The 20,479-nt window shown below is 41.1% G+C and overlaps 5 protein-coding genes across 5 annotated transcripts; 2 read left to right on the top strand and 3 right to left on the bottom strand.

Annotated features, from left to right (window-relative positions):
* Positions 1 to 363: 363 nt before the first annotated feature.
* On the bottom strand, positions 364 to 736 carry N7479_006302 (uncharacterized protein; the record flags this gene model as incomplete). The annotated part of the gene is made up of 2 exons (XM_057253997.1): positions 364 to 461; positions 541 to 736. The coding sequence occupies 2 exons, from the start codon at positions 734 to 736 to the stop codon at positions 364 to 366; spliced, it is 294 nt and encodes a 97-aa protein (XP_057107859.1).
* A 13,244-nt stretch (positions 737 to 13,980) lies between these two features.
* On the top strand, positions 13,981 to 14,983 carry N7479_006301 (uncharacterized protein; the record flags this gene model as incomplete). The annotated part of the gene is made up of 2 exons (XM_057253996.1): positions 13,981 to 14,636; positions 14,689 to 14,983. 2 exons carry the CDS (start codon positions 13,981 to 13,983, stop codon positions 14,981 to 14,983), a joined length of 951 nt encoding a protein of 316 aa, XP_057107858.1.
* Positions 14,984 to 15,480: 497 nt separating this feature from the next.
* N7479_006300 (nucleotide triphosphate diphosphatase NUDT15) lies at positions 15,481 to 16,191 on the bottom strand (the record flags this gene model as incomplete). The annotated part of the gene is made up of 3 exons (XM_057253995.1): positions 15,481 to 15,642; positions 15,794 to 15,996; positions 16,104 to 16,191. The coding sequence occupies 3 exons, from the start codon at positions 16,189 to 16,191 to the stop codon at positions 15,481 to 15,483; spliced, it is 453 nt and encodes a 150-aa protein (XP_057107857.1).
* A 1,648-nt stretch (positions 16,192 to 17,839) lies between these two features.
* On the top strand, positions 17,840 to 18,582 carry N7479_006299 (uncharacterized protein; the record flags this gene model as incomplete). The annotated part of the gene is made up of 2 exons (XM_057253994.1): positions 17,840 to 18,335; positions 18,398 to 18,582. 2 exons carry the CDS (start codon positions 17,840 to 17,842, stop codon positions 18,580 to 18,582), a joined length of 681 nt encoding a protein of 226 aa, XP_057107856.1.
* Positions 18,583 to 19,162: 580 nt separating this feature from the next.
* On the bottom strand, positions 19,163 to 20,313 carry N7479_006298 (inositol-pentakisphosphate 2-kinase; the record flags this gene model as incomplete). The annotated part of the gene is made up of 2 exons (XM_057253993.1): positions 19,163 to 19,369; positions 19,471 to 20,313. The coding sequence occupies 2 exons, from the start codon at positions 20,311 to 20,313 to the stop codon at positions 19,163 to 19,165; spliced, it is 1,050 nt and encodes a 349-aa protein (XP_057107855.1).
* Between the last annotated feature and the right edge of the window lie 166 nt (positions 20,314 to 20,479).

Below are 20,479 nucleotides of genomic sequence, written 5' to 3'. Positions count from 1 at the left end.
AATTACCAGTGATTCCGTTCAGTCAACAACGTCCCCAAAGAGAACGCAAGCGACGAAGAGATAATGATTTGTATACTTATATATAATAGAGATAGATTAGTATAGAATTTTTTAACAGCTGTTAAAATATCAAATTCTACTGTCTATCAGAAATTGCGCTCTAGATATAGCACTGCAAATCTACTATTTTTGTCCTAATACTAAGCCTAAAGTATTATTATCTCTATTCTTTGAGTAATTAAAATACCCAAAAAAACAGTGGCATTCTTTATAAGTTATGTAGGTCACATTTTTCTATATATTTGCACTGTTTACAGTCCCATGGGAGTCCTATCAAAGTCCCATAGGAGCGGACTGGACTGCTTAGTCCCATTCTTGGCACTCCCATGGGACTTGATGGGACTCCCATATGGTCCTATGGGATAGTCCCATGGGACCACTCCCATGGGAGTTGGCAAGGTCTAGGAACAGTGTCTACAATAGAAAAAAAGTCAGACAATAAGGATAATAGCCGACTTTCAATGTGTTGTGTTAGCTTACCCGGTAGATCATCTCCTCGCATATCAGGAGGAATAGGGTCTAGGTGATTTAGCCCTGCAGGACACAGGATTGTTCTCGCGGAGTGTATCGATAGCACTAGCTCTGAGAAAGCCAGCGCGGAACTTCCACGATCCAACAGAATATCACAGGCAGCTGGTATATCTGTTGTCACTGAGGGTCCGATATCTTTCGTCATTTCAGTCTGAGTGGTTCTATAGACATGATTGATTTCGAAGTCAAATATATTCCACTTATAAGTTGTACCGGTCAGTGGCGGTGACTGTCCTAGGGGTGCCTTACACGGTCCTCGACAGAAGCCGAACCCAGTGGGAAAAGACTGCTGGAGGTATCGTGGCATATAAGCTGGGACGTGGTTAGGGGGCACGCTTTTTGCACTGGTAGAAAGCGGCGGGCGACTTAGGCCATGGTAGAACTCGATTTGATCAAGATCCACCCTTATTTCCCAGAAAGTGGTAAGATACAGCGTAGACACAGCGGAGATAGAAACCAACAGAGAATAAAGCAAGCTTAAATAAGAGTCGCAGCGGTCACTAGGCTGGTATATCTACGTCCGTTCTGAATCATATCCAAAGTATAGGAAAAAGAGGTCAGTCATCCTTTTTAATACCTAGGCGCCGCCAGGGCATTACTAGCTGAGGAATTATACAGTATATCGCCTCGCGGACCCTATATAACCGAGAACTGCGACAGCACTGCCTCGTTGATACTATTCGCTGCTTACGTCAGGCGATCACTGGACAGTTCTCCGGGCGAATCCAGCTAACCGGCCTCGTCAAAGGGCGCCTTAGGTTCGTAGTACCCACCGTGTAACGTTACAGCCTCCAAGATACCTCAGCTGACAATCGATGGATTGGGAAGAGATTGGTAAGAAAAACTCCCTCAACTCGAGCGGCAGCCTAGGATTCGCCGATCACGCAAGCCGATTATATAAGCTATCAATTCTATGTTATTAGGATGATTGCGATGTCTCAGCTCAGCGCCAGAGCTCCTTGAGGTATTTTTGCGGTTGGATAGAGAGCGGAAGCGGGTCTAGCGAGCGACTCACCGGTCTATCAATCAGGGGTCGGCTGAAAGAGCAAAGGTGACCGTGTTGCGGCGCGCTGCGTGGCATTCGCGAACCGAAGCCTGAGACAAAGAGCGGCCAGTAATCCTCCTATATTGCTCTTTAAATATCCAGTTATCAAATAGTCCGAGGGTGATATCTGCACCGGTTGAAACAGCGACCCTGTGTAGCGTACAGTATGAAACGAACGAAGAATGTATTAAGCCATACAGAACTGAGAAATCAAGGGCGATCCGGGTGACTTGTATGGCCAGACCGACCCGTTCGAATTTCCGTGAGTGGGGAAGCAGGCTGTGCTCAGGACCCAGGGTTTTCAGCCGACAGGGGCCACGTCAGCGGATCAGGGAATGGTGACGGTGAAACACAATAGAAGGGAAGGGGGGAAAGGGGTGTGGGAAAGAAGAGAATCATGGTCGAGCGACGCACCGCGGGTTATATAGATGGCGGACGTCGCGAGACGGGCGGTGCGAGACGGCAGATCCCGATCGGGGCTAGCGTAAGGCGCCAAACCCGTTGTAGACGGGCTAAACCCGAAGTGGACGAGCGCGTTCCCCAATCGGGCGTCGGTCCCATAGGCGCTAAACCCGAAGGAGGGGGCGCCGAAACAGGCGCCGGTTCAGTAAATCGAAATTCTACTCTATTGGTCTAGAGACGGAAGAAATTATCGCGAAGTTAGGGGCTTATATTAATAAACACAGTAAGCCCTCGAATCTAGATAGTTATTAGATATATTAAGTAATAAATAAAGTGATACACTTACCTTAATAAGGGTTTGTACAATAACTTATTCACTCTGTAAAGCACGGAGCGATCGAGCTTAGGCTTAGGCTTAGATATCAGAAATATTGCGATCTGTAGTATTATTCTAGGGATCGGCCTTCACCGATCTAAGTAGCTCGCGAAGGCTTAGCTAGATAATATATATAAGATAAGGGATTCGAACAACCACTGGGCTATTCGGTAGTTTAAGGGAGTCAATAGAGTCTTAAACTACCTATACTAAAGTTATATTATTTAACGCGTTATCTGATATAATCGCTAATACACGATCAGTAATATTAAGCTTCTTAAAGATCTCTATAAGTACTTCACTTAGATTTACACTAGAATATACCCTATTAAGTGGTTCGAAACTAAGTAGGAGCTTACAGTAATTCTAGTCTCGGTCGATAAAGTACCCTATAATTGCTATAAATACCTACTAAAAAGGCGATATCCAGCAGTCGAGGGCGATTAAGAGCTTCGTATCTTATAGTAAGGTAGCGAGAATTATATATTGCTCCTCGTCGACTAATTTCTTAAGCCGGCGTTAAGCAGTACGAGGATAAAGTAAAGTCGGTTTAGCTAGAGCCTTTTGTACTATTCGAATTAAGGAAGTAAATTACTTCCTCTTAAGTATCCGGAAATAGAGGTTTAGACTAGTAAGATATTTAATCTACTCTCTTTCCTATTTATTATTCGAGAATTTTAAGTTATAAGATAACTCTAGTACCTAATATATAATATATTAGTTATCTTAAAGGGTATAATTATATAAGACTTACCGGTATATACTATATAGTCTCCTTAATCGACTGTTATATAGACTTACTTTTACCACCCTTTTAGTATTTACCTAAGGCTAGATACCGCTTAAGTGTATTAGTACCGCTTTGCTTTATACTTAGATAAGGCAATATAACCCTATACGTCCGATATATAACTAAAGGTTCGCCTATAATATAATATACTACCTAGTCGAAGTTCTCCTAGATATCTAATATATATTTTATATCCCACCGTAGCCTTTGTTATATCTTAGTACTGCTACCGCGTACTGTAGTACGCTACTACTTAATAAACTTTACTTTAGACGCGTTATTTATCGCGTTGTAGAGGATAAACTGCTTTCTCCGATCGGGGCCGACGTATTTAAGAGAGTAATTAAGAATAGCCGGTTAAGTGAACTCGGACTCTATTAGTGAGATAGAAGTCTATTAGCTGTTAAAGAGACTAGGATTAATATTTAGATTAAGGTTGGGATTAAATATATCGGCGATATAGGAGAGGTCTAGTTAGGAGCTCGGAGGAAGTAAAGAAGGCCCTGCGGTATAGGCACTAGGTTAGGATATAGTTAATATAATATAAGGGATAATATAACGACTATAGGAGAGTAAGTGATCTAAACTTATAATAGGTAACTTATAACTATATAAAATAAGGATTACTAGTAAAAGGGGTGCTTTATATAGATCTAATAGATCGTAAATTAAGTGTAGACCCACTATATATTATAAGCTGATTGGCTATAAGTGTCTTTGTCTATAGGTATACCTATAGGTACGCCTATAGGAATATACCTAAACGCCTATCTTAAGTTACAATCGAAGGATTTAAAACTCCTAGAATAATAATATAAGTCTTTAAGTGATATAATTAACAGAATTTAGTGATATAAGCTTATAAAATAAGAATTATACTAATTATCTTTCGATCTACCTATAAGAAATATAGACCTCATAACCGCCCGCGAGCGGCCCTCTGAGGGCCGCCCGCAGACCCGCACTTTTGCGGGCGGAGGGCAAGCGACGCCTACCCGCGGGTCGGGTAGGTTATTTTCTTGCCCTCAGAGGGCGGCCCTCCAAATATTTTGAGGGCCGACAAACAGGACAAACAGGGAAATCCCTAGAGTTGTATAAAATATATATTTCTCAGCTGTATTATTTAGTATTTGGTTTACAGCTTAGTATTATAGAAAATAAATATAACTAGGAGTAATTATTTAAATAGGCTAAATAATATCAAATCTTAATAGAAATATCTTATTCTTTAAGGAACTAATATACGTTATATAGCTTTAAGTTCTACGGCGTTTATCACTCTCAATTTTATAACTATTAAGCTTACTTAAGCGCTTCCGAACCCTCCCTGAATACCGTTGTGTATAAGGTAACTTAGGCTCACTATCCGTATCCTCCTCCTACTCTTTAACCTCGAGCTCCGATTGAGTCCGCTGCCTCCGTTGTAATTGACCTTAATTAACTACCACTTCGATAGTACTATCCTTATCCTCTACGTCCTTGTAAGTATCACTACCCTCGTTATTATCACTTATAGGGTCAAAATAATAAGTGTTGGTTATATCACTCTCCTCTTAGTTAGCTTATATCTCTTTATATAAAAGATACTTATTGATCAAAGCTCGGTGGGTATCTTCGATCTTAAATTTTGATATATATATAAATATTATTAGATCTTAAACTGTTGATACCTTTAGAGAGCCTCGTCGGTAGTGATAGATATCCCTAGCGGAGTTGAAAAGGCGTTCTACACCCGCCCCTATAGCTGGTATTGATAGTATATCGCGTGTAAGGTTTATAAGAGTAGGGTACTGATACTGATACTCTTTCCAAAATATATAGGTAGGCGTTCGTATAATACCTTAAATATAAGTTAATATAGGGTAGATAACAAAAAGATATAACTTACCACTGTTAAGGTATTCCTTAAGCTTATTATATTCACTCAATACTAAGGGCTGGGACCCTTCTACTCCGTATTCTATTTTAAGCTCTAAAATCGCGATTGCGGATAATCGAGCTCTAGATAATAATTGTGTATCTGAATAAAGTTTCTTATAGGACTAAAAGTATTCCTTAAGACTTACTCGATAGATTGCACGCTAGTTATTAACCGGATTATCCTAGTCCTTTCCTTTAAAAAAGTCAAGCTTTTGTTAGGGTGAGAGAATAGTGCTAATTGCGTAAAGATTGTTATCAATTTAATCGGTCTGGCTGTAATATTGCGAAAGCTTCTTCTCTGCTGCCTTAAGAGAAGTAAGTATAAGCTGCTTCTATATAACCTTCTTCCGTTTTAAAACAGTCTTTGACTTTTTAAGGTAGTTAAAGAGCTTATTGTAGATATTAAAGATCAGGTGAATACTAATATCCTTAGTTTTAGAAAGAAGAGTGGTGAATTTAAAGAAAGGCTAGGTAATCCAAAGAAGATAGTTAATCTATCGCCACTCTTCTGGACTTAGTGTAAAGTGTTCCTAGTTATACTAAGCGCAGAATTAATCAAAGGTTAATTAGAGCTGTTTAGTACGTCGGAGTATTAAAAATATCGAATTCCAGCGAGTTCGGATATCCTAGATCGGAATAAGCTTTAGCTCCTCAGTTTAAAGGTTATAGAATAACTCTCTCCGTTGTAGACTTACGTTAATATAGATAGTAAGGTTTCGGACCTATATAAGAATAGAAGGATTAGTATAATAAAAAAAGTAGAGTTATAGGGATATACCTTATTAAGCGTATTAACAATTTCTCTTTTTTGTTACCTTATACGAAGAGAGCGAATACAGTCGTTAGACCAGTCTATCTCCGCACTCTTATTCTTTGGAATTACCTTTATCTTCCTAAGAAGATTATTCAGACTAAGCTGGATAATATAGGCAATATAAGGAACCCGAACGATTGTAGCACTATTGTTTAGCTTAAGCGACTAGAGTGATTCTTAGATACTTACTATTATAGTATTATTATTTGATATATTGTTAGTAGTGACTGTAAGTACTCGATCTACAATCTTATACTAATAGAGGAGCTTTAAAACCACGTCACTTAGGTTAATACCTAAGTATAAGCTAGATAATAGTTTAAATCTAAGAAGAACCTCTCGATACTCCTAATACTAGTCGAGGAAGTAGCCAGTAATAGCTATAAAGGCCTATCGAAACGGAGATATCCAGCAATCTAATACAATCGAAAGCTTTGTATTGGGAGGAAGCTTATTAAGAATAGACTGTTGCTGTTCCTAGATATACCGCTGTAGTCGAGACTGTATTGTGACCGCAGAAGGGATCTGTGGTTGTGTCGGGGTAAGTCGGGTAAAGTTAATAACTTCACGAAATTCTGGGTGTTCAATAAACTTAAAGGGGAGACGGGAGAGGGTAAGTAGTTATAAGAGCTTCTGTTCCTATACCTCTTGCGTAAAAACTGTTGACTTACTTAGTATATTCTGCGCCTATTAATCTAGAGAGTTATTAGTAAATAAATAATAGAAAAATTGTATAATATATACAGTATTTATAAGTAGTCCCTTAATATTACCCTTCTAGGTACTAGATTTACGATAAGTCGGTCTAGCTAAGTGTCGATAAAGTGCAGTTATTCTATACCGCCTATTTACTGGATAATCGAGGACTTTATAGTATTGACGATATATTACCCCTAGTTTACTAGTTTTTGTATCAGCCACTTAATTAAATTGCTCCTAGTAAGTGGCTGTCCGGTTACTATTCCAGTTTAGTCGTTTTTTTGTCTTTCTAAACTCAGTCTCTAACCACTAGGAAATAAAATTATCTTTTAATATATCGGTGTATAGAATAAACGCTATTGATCGACCTAGGCTAATACGCTGAAGTAAAGAAGGAATTGAAGGTAGAGGAATTGGGGTAAGAAACCCAGAATTTGAGGTAGTATTAAATATCTACTGGCTTTCGGAAACCTTAGGGGTTAGGAATTGCTTATTCGGAAAGCAGAGAAGAGGGTCGACTGAATTTGTAGGATTACCGTCGTAGATAGATAAGGAATAGATATCTGAGAACTAAGAAATTTGAGATATTGTTAACCAAATAATCACTTATAGATTATATCTTAACAACGGGATAGGAATCAGAAGGTAGATATACCAAGAAAATTAATAAATCCTAGTAAATAGAATTGATTAACTACCCTGAAGTTCAGCTCACTAGGTAAATAGTAAATATATCACAATTTGACCCACTTTAACTTAAGATAATCTCTATAATTGGCTAGATTTACTAGGCTAATTGAGGGCCGCCCTTATCTAGCCCTCAATCCGCCCTCGGAATATACGGGCCGCCCTTAACCCGCCCTTAACCCGCCCTCAAAAATCAGTATTCAGATAAGAAGTATATACCCTAGGTCTAGCTGAAGTTGTAAATATATATTTCTCTAACTCTATTATCTAATATTAACAACCTTCACAATTGACAACAACCAATATACTTAAAGATACTAAGAATATATAATATTATTATTACCTGCTATAATTTATCGTAATACAACTTAATTTTATAAAGTTTCTTAATACTGATAAAGAAATGGATTGTAAATATAACATTCAAACCAGAACACCGTTAAATAACCGTAATTTAAAGTGATAAGTTAGCACTTTTATATATCTAAATTAGGAAAGGTCAACTTTTTTTATATAAACGAGGGCCGATGAGGGCCGCCCTCGAGCGGCCCTCAGAGGGCGGAGGGTCGGGTGAGGGCAGGTAAGTATCCGCCCTCCGCCCGCGAGGGTCGGGCGGAGGGCGGGAGATTCCGGCCCTCTGAATGTTTTTAATGAGGTCTAAAGAAATATACTAGAGTAAGAGATAAAGTAGAATCTATAAGTAGTATTTTACTTATAGAAAATACTAGGTATATACCACTGACTTAAATATATATCTTCAAGCTATTACAGTATAATTTGATAAGTTAATAAAAATACTATACAATATAATGTATTTCGATTAAAATTTTATTCTAAGTTATATTATATATATACTAGTTTCTTATATATATAGATATTTCAGTAAAATTTATAGATATTGTAGATTAAAACTGCTATTTTATATAGAGTTAGCAAAACAGGTATAAATAACAGTTATTTATTATACAAAGTCAGCGAGTTATACGTCTATTTTGGGTGACTTTATACAATAGTGGGCATCGTAGGTATACCCGCCGTGGGTATACCCGTGGGCCTTAGGCGTTATAGACGGGCACTCGAAAATCCAAATAGCCCAAGGCCCACCGTGGACGGGCCTTGGGCACCTCCTAGGTGCCCATGGACGGGCGATGTCGCAGTCTAAGTATACTATATAAAAAAGTTAGATTGCTACAAACTTAAAGTGAGAATATTGATACACCTATAAAAAACAGTATTTTATCTGCTGAGTTAGCATTTTTGTGCAACCAAAATAGGAAATGCTTAGCAAAAATATGTATACTATGGGACTATATAGGAGTCCTATCACTCCTATAGGACTCCTATAGGACCACTATGGTAATGGGACCAAAATTTTGGCTAGTCCCATGGGAGTGATGGGACCAGGATATTGTGATTCAGAAAGGATCGCATGGTTCTGTATTAGACTGGGGGACTTAGGCTACTATATACATGTATGTACGGAAGTCTATGTATACCGAAGTGGCATAATGCGGATCGCTCCGGACCCGTCCGGTGGCTCACAGCGTCCAAAGACGCAGATCATATACCCCTAAGGAGCCTTCCGGATCTCAATATGGGACCAAAATTTTTCTAGTCCCATGGGAGTTGGCAAGGTCTAGAGATCACTTAGATCGAAAGAGCTCAGTAGGCTTAGACTTCCGCACGACCCAGTTTGGGTCGAAGGTCTCGACCCAGAACCCAACCCAGTCTGGGTCTGGGTCGAAACCTTATAACCCAGGCCCAACCCAGACCCAGTGACTGGGGCCCCAGAAAACCCAGTATAGCCCCAGTTCGACCCAGTTTCTGTATAAATTATGGTATAAATATTTAAATAATATACTGTTATTTTCCCCTGTTATGGTTTCTACATCGAAATGCTACACTCTCTACCAATAAGGGAAAGGAAATTTTAAGAAATTACCTCGTTCTTCAAAGCAATATATCTGGTTTAAGATTAATTACTTCTTTAAATACTTTATTTCATATAGAAAGGTGGTATATATTGGCTGCTGGTTTTCTCAAGCGTACGATAGTATTCTATTTAAAATACAAAGTATACCCTAAGTTGTAGATATATATATTCAATATATATCAATATAATATATATTTTTATCTATAGAGTAAAATAATTTTTGAATTCATTTATTTCTCTTCTTCTATTTAATTTTAGAGCTTATATAACTATAGATAGATATCTAGTAAACCTTTATATTTAAAACTACTTACTACCTCTTAATCTACTTGGTATATACGACTTAAAGGGAGGGTAGGAAGAAATATTTTGAGAAGGATTAATAGAACTAGGGTGGGAATTAGGGTTTGACTAGGGTTTTACTGGGTTTACTGGGTTTACTGGGTTCTTACCGGGTTAAATAGGTTCTTACTGGGTTCTTACTGGGTTAAATAGGTTATAACTGGGTCTTAACTGGGTTATCTCAGGGGTATTTCTTTAGACCTATATAATTTTAGTATAATAGACCAATCAACAAGAGTAGGATGATTTACTATATTTGATATATTAATATTCCTAGACACTTCTACAACTTTAGTATATTTCTTCCTTTGTACGTTAAAGAATTTCTCCCCTTATATCCCTTTGTATATATTATATATCATTCTTATATTATGTCTCAAAGCCAACTTTCCGACTTTGTATCGTCGCTCTATAGTGGTGATCTTGACGATCTCTTATATATTTCAACTGGACAAGTCACACTATCCGCAAGTTAACACACAATCGACTTAAACTTCCGAAGACCAGATAATCCCCTCCTAATCCCCCCTTTATTGAAACGCGTTGGACCCAACCGTAGGAAAGGGTTTATTCTATACGATACAATATTATATAACGATTTTGTAGACTAGTGGTTAGAGACTGACTACGGGAGGAAAAGTAAGCTTAAATAGGATTCGAACCGCTATACAGAGATCTAGAATAGCTACTATTAGGTAGCTCAGGGTATTAATAGCGCACCAAAGGTTATATATAAGCGCTGTAGGAAGATCCTAGAGTATCCTTATACACTAAGCCCGAACAGTACAGGTAAAGCGCAGTATTATAGTATATCAACTATCTAGAAACATCGGAAAACGGCTAGTTATTTACGGTCGGAAAAGGGGAAGAAAGCAGAGATTACAAACTTCCTACAAAGAGAGGTATATTTTATATTATAAAACTAAGTAACTATACTAATTTATTATTATTCTAGGGAGAGGTTTCAGCAAGTATACCCTTCTTATAAGAAGATTGGGAGGAGGATCTCCTCCAATTTCTTACTCTTAACCGGCTCCTATTCTATCTGATCGAGTATCTATCATTTAAACGTATTATCAATAAAGCTCGTTCCGCCCTATCCCCTCCAGTGATCCTATCTACCGATACTATCCGTCGCCGATTGGGTAGTCTAGTCAAAGACCGGTAGCAGCGTATCCTTCGTACGCTGCCTTCTGGCTCAAAGATATCTATTGCGCTTGACTGCTAGATATCTCTATTCTCGCAGGTATTTATAGCTATTACTGGCTATTTTATTAACAGTGATTGGGTATATTGTGAGGTACTACTTGGGTTTAAGCCGCTTTATAGTATATATACCGGCTCTTACCTAAGTAGTGTTCTTATAGAAACCCTAGTGGAGTACAATATTGAAGATAAAGTATTCGGGTTAATAACAGATAATATATCAAACAATAAGATATTAGCTACTGCTCTCCAATAGGCTTTATCAGATAATACTATTATCACCCGAATACTATATCTTACCTACGTTATCCAGCTCAGCCTAAATCAGCTTCTTACTCGGATCAAGGTAGTTCTATTAAATAAATCAGCCGAGATAAGGTAGACAGAGAAGCAGTTAAGGCTAGCCTAAGAAAATACGAAGCAAAGTCAGATCTCCTCCACACTGAACAAAGTCCGTTATCTTACGATTTACGTCAATATAAGTCCCCAGCGCAGAGAGACCTTTTACAATCTTTAGACAACTAATATCAAGATCGTTCCAATCTAAGATATAAAGACACGATGGAATTCTATATTCCTTATGCTTCGCCGGGCAAAGAGGCTACGTGCTATCTTCTCTTTATTCTGTACAGAGTATAATTGTAAGGAGATACTACTCAGCGAGTAAGAGTGGCGTTAGATCGACTATCTTCTTTGTATCACCGAGCCCTTCTTTGATTATACAACACAGCTATCAAAGACTCGAGATATCACTGCCCACTATATATTCAAGATCTACAACAAACTATTCGATTATCTTAAGCGATTATAGGTACAGCTACGCCGAAAGCGTGTCCTATAGAAGAAACAGATACTAGAGGCCCTTAAAGCTGGTCGGTCTAAGCTTAATGAGTATTACTCCTAAGCTGATGATCTTCGAGGGAATATCTATACAATCAGTGCAATACTTATACCGGTGAACAAATTCAAATTCTTCCTCTCCAGTGATTGGGATCAGAAATAGCGAGATACCTATCGACTTGCTTTTGAATAAGCCCTTATTCTATATCAAGTATAAGTTAGAATAAGCAGTTGTGATCTACAAAGCTATCTAACGATAGCCTATCTAAGCTCAAGGCTAGAGGAGATACTTAATAGAAGGGATATACAACTACGAGCTATTACTGATAAAATCAGTCAATATCTTGATAGCGGTAAGTAAATACAAAGAGTATATACAATAATAATACTAATATATATATAGATACTGTTTCTGTTAGGCCGCTTACTTTCTGGAAAGAGCACCAGGCTCGCTTTCCGGCTATTGCTGCCCTTGCGCGAGATACACTCTTATTTCCAGCAACTGGCGCAGGAGTTAAACGCCTCTTTAATACCGCTCGAGATATTTGTTACTATCGTTGTGGTAGAATAAAGAGTAAGACTGTCGAGGTATTAATAATATTTCTTTGTACAACGAAATTTGATATAGAGGAGCAGGAAGCAACACTTCTTAAGAAATTCTTCTCCTAGGATAAGCTTAAGGCGGCAAAAGAGGAGAGGGAAGAGAAGCTTAGTGAGATTGAGGTTGATCCAATTAGTGATACAGAGGAGTAGGAGGATAAACCGGAAGATAAACCAGGGGATACAATTGAGGTTGTAATTGAGGATAGACCAGAGGATGTACCGGAGGAGAGGCCCTTACCTACAAGTGAATATAGTCGTCCTTGCTCGCCATTATTACCACCAACCTGTACACAGACACGAGTATCAGGGAGAAAACGTAAAAGCAGGGAAGATGATTTATTTAAATACCATTAGCTTGCTTGACAAAGAATCCTCAATTATACGTATCTCTTTTACCCTTTTTACAAATAAAATTAGATATAATCAAGTAAAGCAAATACTCAAAATTACCGCGAATAAATGCATAAGTTATACATTTAGAATCCTTAGTATGTTTGTTTAGTTTGTAACCCAGTTTGGGGCCCCAGACCCAGTACTGGGTCACCCAGTCCGACCCAGACCCAGTACTGGGTCGAAGGGTTCGACCCAAAACCCAACCCAGACTGGGTTGGGTCTGGGTTGGGTCTGGGTTTTACTGGGTCGTGCGGAAGACTAAGTAGGCTATATATACTAAGTATACAGTGGTCTAGTAGACTAGAAAGCCACTAAGCAACCCACCGTAACAATATCTACCACTGAAGCGGAATTACTTAGCCTTTTAGAAGTAGGAAAGTAACTCCAATAGTGGTATCGACTGTTAAAAAGCCTCGGCTTTAAACCTTCCTACAGCTTAACAATTAAATGTAACAATAAGAGAACGATTAGCTTACTCACCAGCGAGGACACTACCTTTGAAACGAAGCTTCGATATATAGATATTCACCGCTACTGGCTAAGGTAAGAAGTGAAGGAACAGCGTATCAAAGTACACTGGGTGGTAACAGTAAGTATAGTTACCGATAGACTCACTAAGCTGCTATCTCGGTAGAAGTATAAGAGCTTTCTCAGGATGCTTCGAATGGTCGATATAGGCTATCTTATAGCCTAAGAAGCAGATAATTGGGGCCAGTAAGCACCTACGGAGCTAGCTGAGGGGGTGTGTCGGTGTATAAAGCCCGGTATACCGGAGGATTTATTAATCCTTTATATTTTGTAATTAATATTATGTAATCGAGGCTTTATATAAATTGTACCCGGAAGCCGATACAGAAATACAGAGAGTTGAAACCCATTTCATTGGACCCCCCTATTTTACAATACCACTTGCTCCAACATTTATTGCACTCGTGCCTCGGGGCTCAGACCTCATATAGCTGAATATACCAGTTTCTGACTACATATTTGTTCCGATCATTACCAAAGAGGATTCCCATCATTACCAAAGAGGTAGCACTCCGGCAGAGGTGATAGCGTAGCATGTCACTTATATTCCTGTTGCGCATACACAACGTAGCCAGTGTAACTGGCTTTTGCACAAACACGAGGACAAAAAAGTACAACCCTCTCGGCAAAAGTTACAGCTGTTGGCAACGATAAGATAACCCCGCACCTTCAGATGACCAGCAGATCAGCTAAGAGAACTCGAAGAGCGTGACTTGGTGGCGACTTTTATTTCTTTCTCCTTCTTAAACAACGACGTTTACGTGAAAACTATGCCAACTTTGTTTGACCCTCCGAACTCTCCATTGACACCATGTCTTACTTCTTGAGTTTGCCAGTTATCACATCTTTGCTGAGTATTTTGATCAGCTCTCTAGTTCTTTACTACCTCCACATCAAGATCTCAGAGCGAGTTCTAAACAATTTCCAGGCCAGCGAGGCATGGATCCCAGAGAATGAGTTGGTCCTACTGACCGGTGGCAGCGGCTCTATTGGCAGACAAATAATGGAAGAGCTTTCTGGTAAGGAAGTACGCGTTGTGATCCTTGATATCAGTCAGCCTACGTTTGAGCTTCCAGAAAACGTCACATTTTATCAAACAGATATAACATCGGCCAAGTCTCTTTCCGAAACTGGCGCTTCTATTAGGAAGCTGCACGGAGAGCCGACTGTTATTGTGAACAATGCTGCTGTTTTCAACCATCACACCATTCTCGAAATTCCAGAGAAGGAACTACGTCAGACATTCGATGTCAACATCATCTCTCATTTCCTAGTCCTGAAGGAATTCCTTCCGTTTATGGTCCGCATGAATCGTGGCCATGTCGTTACAGTGGCGAGCATTGCTAGCTTTGTTACTATAGGCGAGATGGTGGACTATGCTTGTTCTAAGGCTAGCGCTCTTGCTTTCCACGAAGGCCTTAGTCAAGAGCTGAGATATTGGTATAAGGCTCCAAATGTGCGGACGAGGTTAGAATGAGAAACCTTTTCTTTAAGCAGAATTCATACTAAGAATACCTAGTTCGATTCACCCCCTTTGGGTTCGGACTCCCATGATCGAAGGTTTCACTAAATATGAAGCTGATTTCCGCCAATCACTCCTGGGTCCGAAGGAAGTCTCCCAGGCAGTGGTGGAACATATTGTTACTCGGAAAAGTGGACAAACCATCCTGCCTAGGCATGCCTCGGTGTTTGGCTCGCTCAAGGCCTTGCCACTATGGTTGCAAGAGGCAATTCGATCATACTTTTCGAGTATAGTCTGGAGAGTGCGGATCAAGCGGGTTGCTGATAAGAATCCTGGCTTGCGTGCTCCTTGACTTGATTTGGATCTTAGCTCGAGGTTGTAGCCGATGAAACGTCGAAACAAAGCTTCAATGCGAAGCTTCAATGTTGTCTCCATTGAAGAGGATCAGGAATGAAAGAATGAATTATGGGGTATATGATACCGTGTCTCTAATACTAAGTCCGAGCATTAGATCCATTGTACAGACAGAGTCTTTCTGAAAATTTAGTCTTATCGTATGTTCCTCTATTGATCTTGCCCAGGGAACGAAGTTCGCTGGCAAAAATGGAAGTGAACTGGTCAGTTAGATACGTGGATGACTGGATTCGCCTGTTTGCTGTATCTTTTATTCACTACCAATCAACACCCAATGTCAGGTAGGATGGCAATATTACTACGCTGCAATGTTCAAGGAGTGGGTTCCCACTTCTCACTTCTCGCTCTTCTCGCGCTTCCCCCTATTTCTCTGGTTCTCTTCTCTCTCTAATTTCTACACGAGAGCCTGTAGATTGTTAATTTCTGCTAGAAATTTCAAATCCGAAAATCGGGGCGCTGTCTAAACAATTCCAAAAGAGGCAAAAACAATCTCCTTCCCTCAAACCCAACACCCGCGTTCATCTCCTCCTCGCCACACACCCGCAACTCATCCCACGAGATCCAGTCCCACGCCTCACACTTCTCCGGCTCAAGGATCTATGAGAGTAAGTCAGCTGCATATCATTTTGTTTCTGCAAGGTATGAAGCCCGATATGGGAATATGCAATGAAAGGTGGCACGAAAAAAAAAAGTTCAAATAAAAACGCAAAATATATAAAAAGCAAACATCAAATGTCGATCAACTTACCTGAGGATCAATGCCCTCCTCACAGACACCACCCATAAAAATGGTGACGTAATGCTTATTCTCTGCCTTCATGATTGAATTCGTGGCATTCAGGAATCTCACATCCTGCATCTTCAGACCTGTTTCTTCAAATGTCTCACGGGCTGCGCAGGTCTCGAAGGATTCACCGAACTCGAGGTGTCCACCTGGTAATCCCCATGTGCCTTGAGTTACAAATGGTAAGCTTTTGCTTATAATGAATTATCATTGCCTGCCTGTTGCATGCGCAGGCGGTTTATGGTGTATTGGATGCACGATTGCATGCACGTACCAGCGCCAAGGCTTCCTTTTCGCTTGCCAATGACGAATTTGCCCATAGCATTGAAAACAAAGACGCCAATTCCAACTTTTGGGTCCATTTTATAATTTATGGGGGAATATTTTGGAGAGAAGAAGTTGTATGAAGTGGGATTCCCTGCACTTATCGGGAAGTGGGGAAATTATCTTTCGATTAGGGGCAAATCAAAAACAATATCCTGTACTCCATATTTCTTGTAGATTATATGATCGTATAGTATTTGATAGTCATATACTCCGAATATCGTAAATGCCTCAAGGATACAGCGTTGACCTCTTACCGTGAACACAAAGTGCTAAAGTGCAACAGTCATATCCTGAAACGAACCTGATCTGCTTCACATACATCTACATACTACTTATTCCCTGCGCTTGAATATGCAGGAGCTCAGGGGATCAAACGAAAACAATATGTTCAATCCAGAGATATAGCAAGCGATCTCCAACTTATGCCTGTTCGTGCACAACCAATATCGAAGAGAATCCTTTCACGCTACAGCTTATCACAGCCTCCCTGGGAAATCCATGATATTTCAGAACTGGTGTTAAATCTGAGAGCGATCTTCAACGATTTTCATGAAAGGAATCATGATCTTCATATATATCCCGCTTCCATCATACTGCGATGTGATCTATTTAAATTCGTGGACCTCCTTGCTCTCTATCTCTCTTTCTCTCTCTCCACGCGTCCATATTTATATCCTATCCTACACACTTCGGCATACATATCTTTCACATCAAAAAAACTACCAGCCCTCAATTGACATCATTCTTCCCACAATTCAAAAACTATCAGCAACCAAAAATGCACTTCAACATCCTCCTGACCTTGTCAACCTTGACAGCTCTGAGTAGCAACGCCGCAGCCTAACTCCCCCTCGGCGGCTTCAATGGCCTCAATGGCTTCGGTGGACTAGCAGGCTCATCCAGCCAAACCTCAGGCTCATTCAGCACACCCATCCCCACTATGTTGAAGAAGCCAATCACGCCACTTGCATTCCCCTCTCAGGCATCTAGTTTGTCCATCCCAGTGCCGAACGCTAGCGCTAGCTCTGGATTAAAGGACAGATTGCCACTGGGTGGATTGTTGGGTGGAGCTTTTTAGATCCTTGATTTAGGGCTGAGGATTCCTTCGACTGGTATGAGAGGTTGGGAATATTGCTGTATATGGATCGTCAATTGAGTTGGCGGTGGCTTCAAGAGCGTGTCTTGAATCAAGAATGAAAGAAGGAAATTGGATTGCTTGTATCGTTGCATCCGTGCTTGTTTTGTTTCTGTTATGCTGTGACCTTTTCGAGTAGATCTGAAGGTGGAGGGGAAGGGAGAAGGGGGTTTTATACTCGCACGTGGGAAGGTCGCGCCTTCCAGAATAATTCCAATTACCTCATTTGGCTACCATTGCAAACAGACCAATCAGGGCTATTTAGACTAACTAAATGCCCACGGGTGATTGCTTGACTAGGATCCATATTCACTGCTGACTTGTCCACTCTCTCGCGTTATTCATCTATCAGATCACCCCCTATTGCAGAGTTCAAACTTCATCGTTTCTTCCTCTCACCATTGTACCTTATCCAGTCTCCTCCCCTGGTATTTTTGTCCGCCGTGAAATCTCAACGTCTACAACTAACATATATGTAGGTGATCGAGGGTTTAGGATTGGTCTTTCTCTCAGATAATCCGTATTCCAAGACATCATAACTATCAAACATGGCCTGGCGTCCAGAGCGCCCTGTGACACTTCCTAGTCACGATAGGCGCCCTATCGATTCATTTCCCCCAAGGGTTGGTACGGGACGCATCTTCCCCACGAAGTTCAATCCCCCAAATGCAAGTGATACACCGAGATCGCTTTTCCCACTCAGCAGAATTGATCGTGCCATTCCACCTTTAATACGGTTCATTCGTCGCAACGCTGGAAACAACCAATTCCTGGTCTTCACGGACGGCGCATGCTTGGACAACGGCGGTGCAAACCCAAGAGCCGGTTGTTGCTTGGTTTTCAGAAATTCTACGTCAAACCCCCCAGTCTGTGGCTATGCCAGCTTTCCTCTCGAAAAACAAGGCCCCACTGGCGTTGAGCACCCGCAAACAAGCAATCGGGCTGAGTTGCGTGCTGTCATTGCGGCTACACGATTTCGACACTGGACCGGCGAAGGCTGTCGCTGTCTAGTCATCGCTACTGATTCTGAATATGTAGTAGAAGGTATGACGAAATGGATAAAAGAATGGATACGAAACAACTGGAAAAATAATGGGGGGAGTCAGTCAAGAATAAGGATCTTTGGCAGTGTTTACTCGGAGAGGTGGAACGGTGGGATGAGAGGGGAATGCGGATTCAATTCTGGAGGATTCCAAGAGAGTGGAACACTGAGGCAGACCAGCACGCTAAAGTAGCTGCTAGTGAGGGTGCACCCCAGAGATTCGCAGACGTCATCGGTTTCCATGCTTGAGAGGATCAGAGCACAGAGTTGCTAGATCTACCAGACGGCGGGTTCAATACGAAACTCAGAAGTTGTTCATTCTATCTTTACGTGGGGGATTGGGCGTGGGGTAACCATATTTCAGATCCCTCTGGATTCCACAGTACTGTTGCATCAATAGCTTATGTCTTATCTTCATGTGAGCTTCTTAACTGAAGCCTTTTTATCGTGTTACCCACACCGGTCGAATAAGCATACAATATGACCCTAGGGGAATCCCAGAAAGGTTTACCTATTTTATATGTTAAGACTCCATTCGAACGATGTCAGTTGAGTGTTTTTTTCTGTTTACAATATTTCATATGAGAAGAAACGTGCAGTCGTTAAAGCATAATATCAAAAACCCATCCTTGCCCAAAACCAGCCTGCAAAACAAAGCCCCAAAAAGCCCCCCGAAAATAAATCATAAAAGTCAAAAAGAACTATTATACAAGACAAAACGAGCCACGCCAGTCACAGTTGAGGCATCCGTTGTCTTTGTTCAAATCATTAAAACAAATGCAATGCATCAAGAACTCGAATCGCCATTCCAAATCAGGTTGACATACTCTTATGACGAATGAGACTGAGACGGTCTTCGCGGGCTATTCAAAGCGCACTCGCCGGAATTTTCACTAGTGTTGCTTCCCCGATACCAGCCCTGGTCAATCAGTTGTGTTTCAAGATCTCGCCAGTATCCGGCTTTTCCGCCGGCGCCTGTCTTAAGATCGAGGTCGCCAAGACGGATTTCAACGGGTGACTTTTCGTCATGGGGGACCTATGGGGAAGGTTAGTATTCGAATATGGACGACATTTCCAAATAGACAGCATCTTGATCTTGACTAGAACACCAAACCCTGATTTCGCAGGATGGCTCACCTTGATAAACATAGTACAGTCCCGCAGTGTCATCGCAAGCGACATCTCCGGAGACTGCGTCACCGGACCTTGCAGCCCGACATCCCTTTCAGTCTTCTGCAGCGACTGCAGCCTCTGAAGTGTCGGGTTCCGATACAAAATCCGAGCCAGCCGCGATCGATCCTTGCAGCCCTTGATAAACGCCGTCGCCCGCAGCACATTCTCATACTGTTCCGACACCAGATCCAGCGGGCAGAACGACCGTTGCTCTTTCTGGCCTAGGAGTTTGGATTCGCGGTTCTTCATTTCCCTCAGCGCGCAGGTCCGGCACCTATGTGCTGTCGCTGGCGCTGATGGCGACTGATTGAGCCATTTGGGTTTTAACTCGGCTAGGCTGGCGCCGGGGTCTCCGGCCGTCGTCATGTCAGTGATGAGTAGACCAAATGGCTCATGAAGGCAGAGATAGCTGCCATGGCGCTTATTTGGACGTGCGCCGTTTAGTTCGGCGTTGCGTAGTTGCTCGTTGCAGCTGGAGAGGAGGCCCTCTGGGAGTTTGATGAGGGTTTGATTGACCAGTTCTTCGGGTTTGAATAATGGTCGGATGATAGTGTCAAAGTTTCGGGCAATCTCTTTGTAGGAGATGTCGGCTGCGGTCTCTTTGCGCAGTCGGAGCAATTTCCCCTTAAATTGGAATGGTAGGTTGCAATGATCCGAGTCGAGTACAGATGGGGATAGTGGCCTCTTCAGGTCTTTTTTGCCGAGTACTGGATTTCCGACAAATCGATAAATCACATTAGCTCCGCCCTCGGCGAGGTAGATGAGCTGAACTCCTCTTGGGAGTTCAAGGAAATTTGGTTTGGTCATCCGTTAGAGGGATGGGTGTTGGTCTGAAAATCCAAGTTATCTCTGTGATCATGACGTGGTTGATAGTCGACACCTTAGTGTATCTCCGCCACATATAAGAATGTGAATAGATTAGAAGGTCAAAAGGGTTGAAAATGTATGTGAAACAAGCCTCTTCAGCAAATCA

This window comes from Penicillium vulpinum (genome assembly GCF_028829585.1).
Source record: "Penicillium vulpinum strain IBT 29486 chromosome Unknown utg000003l_segment0_segment0, whole genome shotgun sequence".
In the NCBI taxonomy this organism is placed as follows: domain Eukaryota; kingdom Fungi; phylum Ascomycota; class Eurotiomycetes; order Eurotiales; family Aspergillaceae; genus Penicillium; species Penicillium vulpinum.
This window is presented reverse-complemented; position numbering and strand designations above follow the sequence as displayed.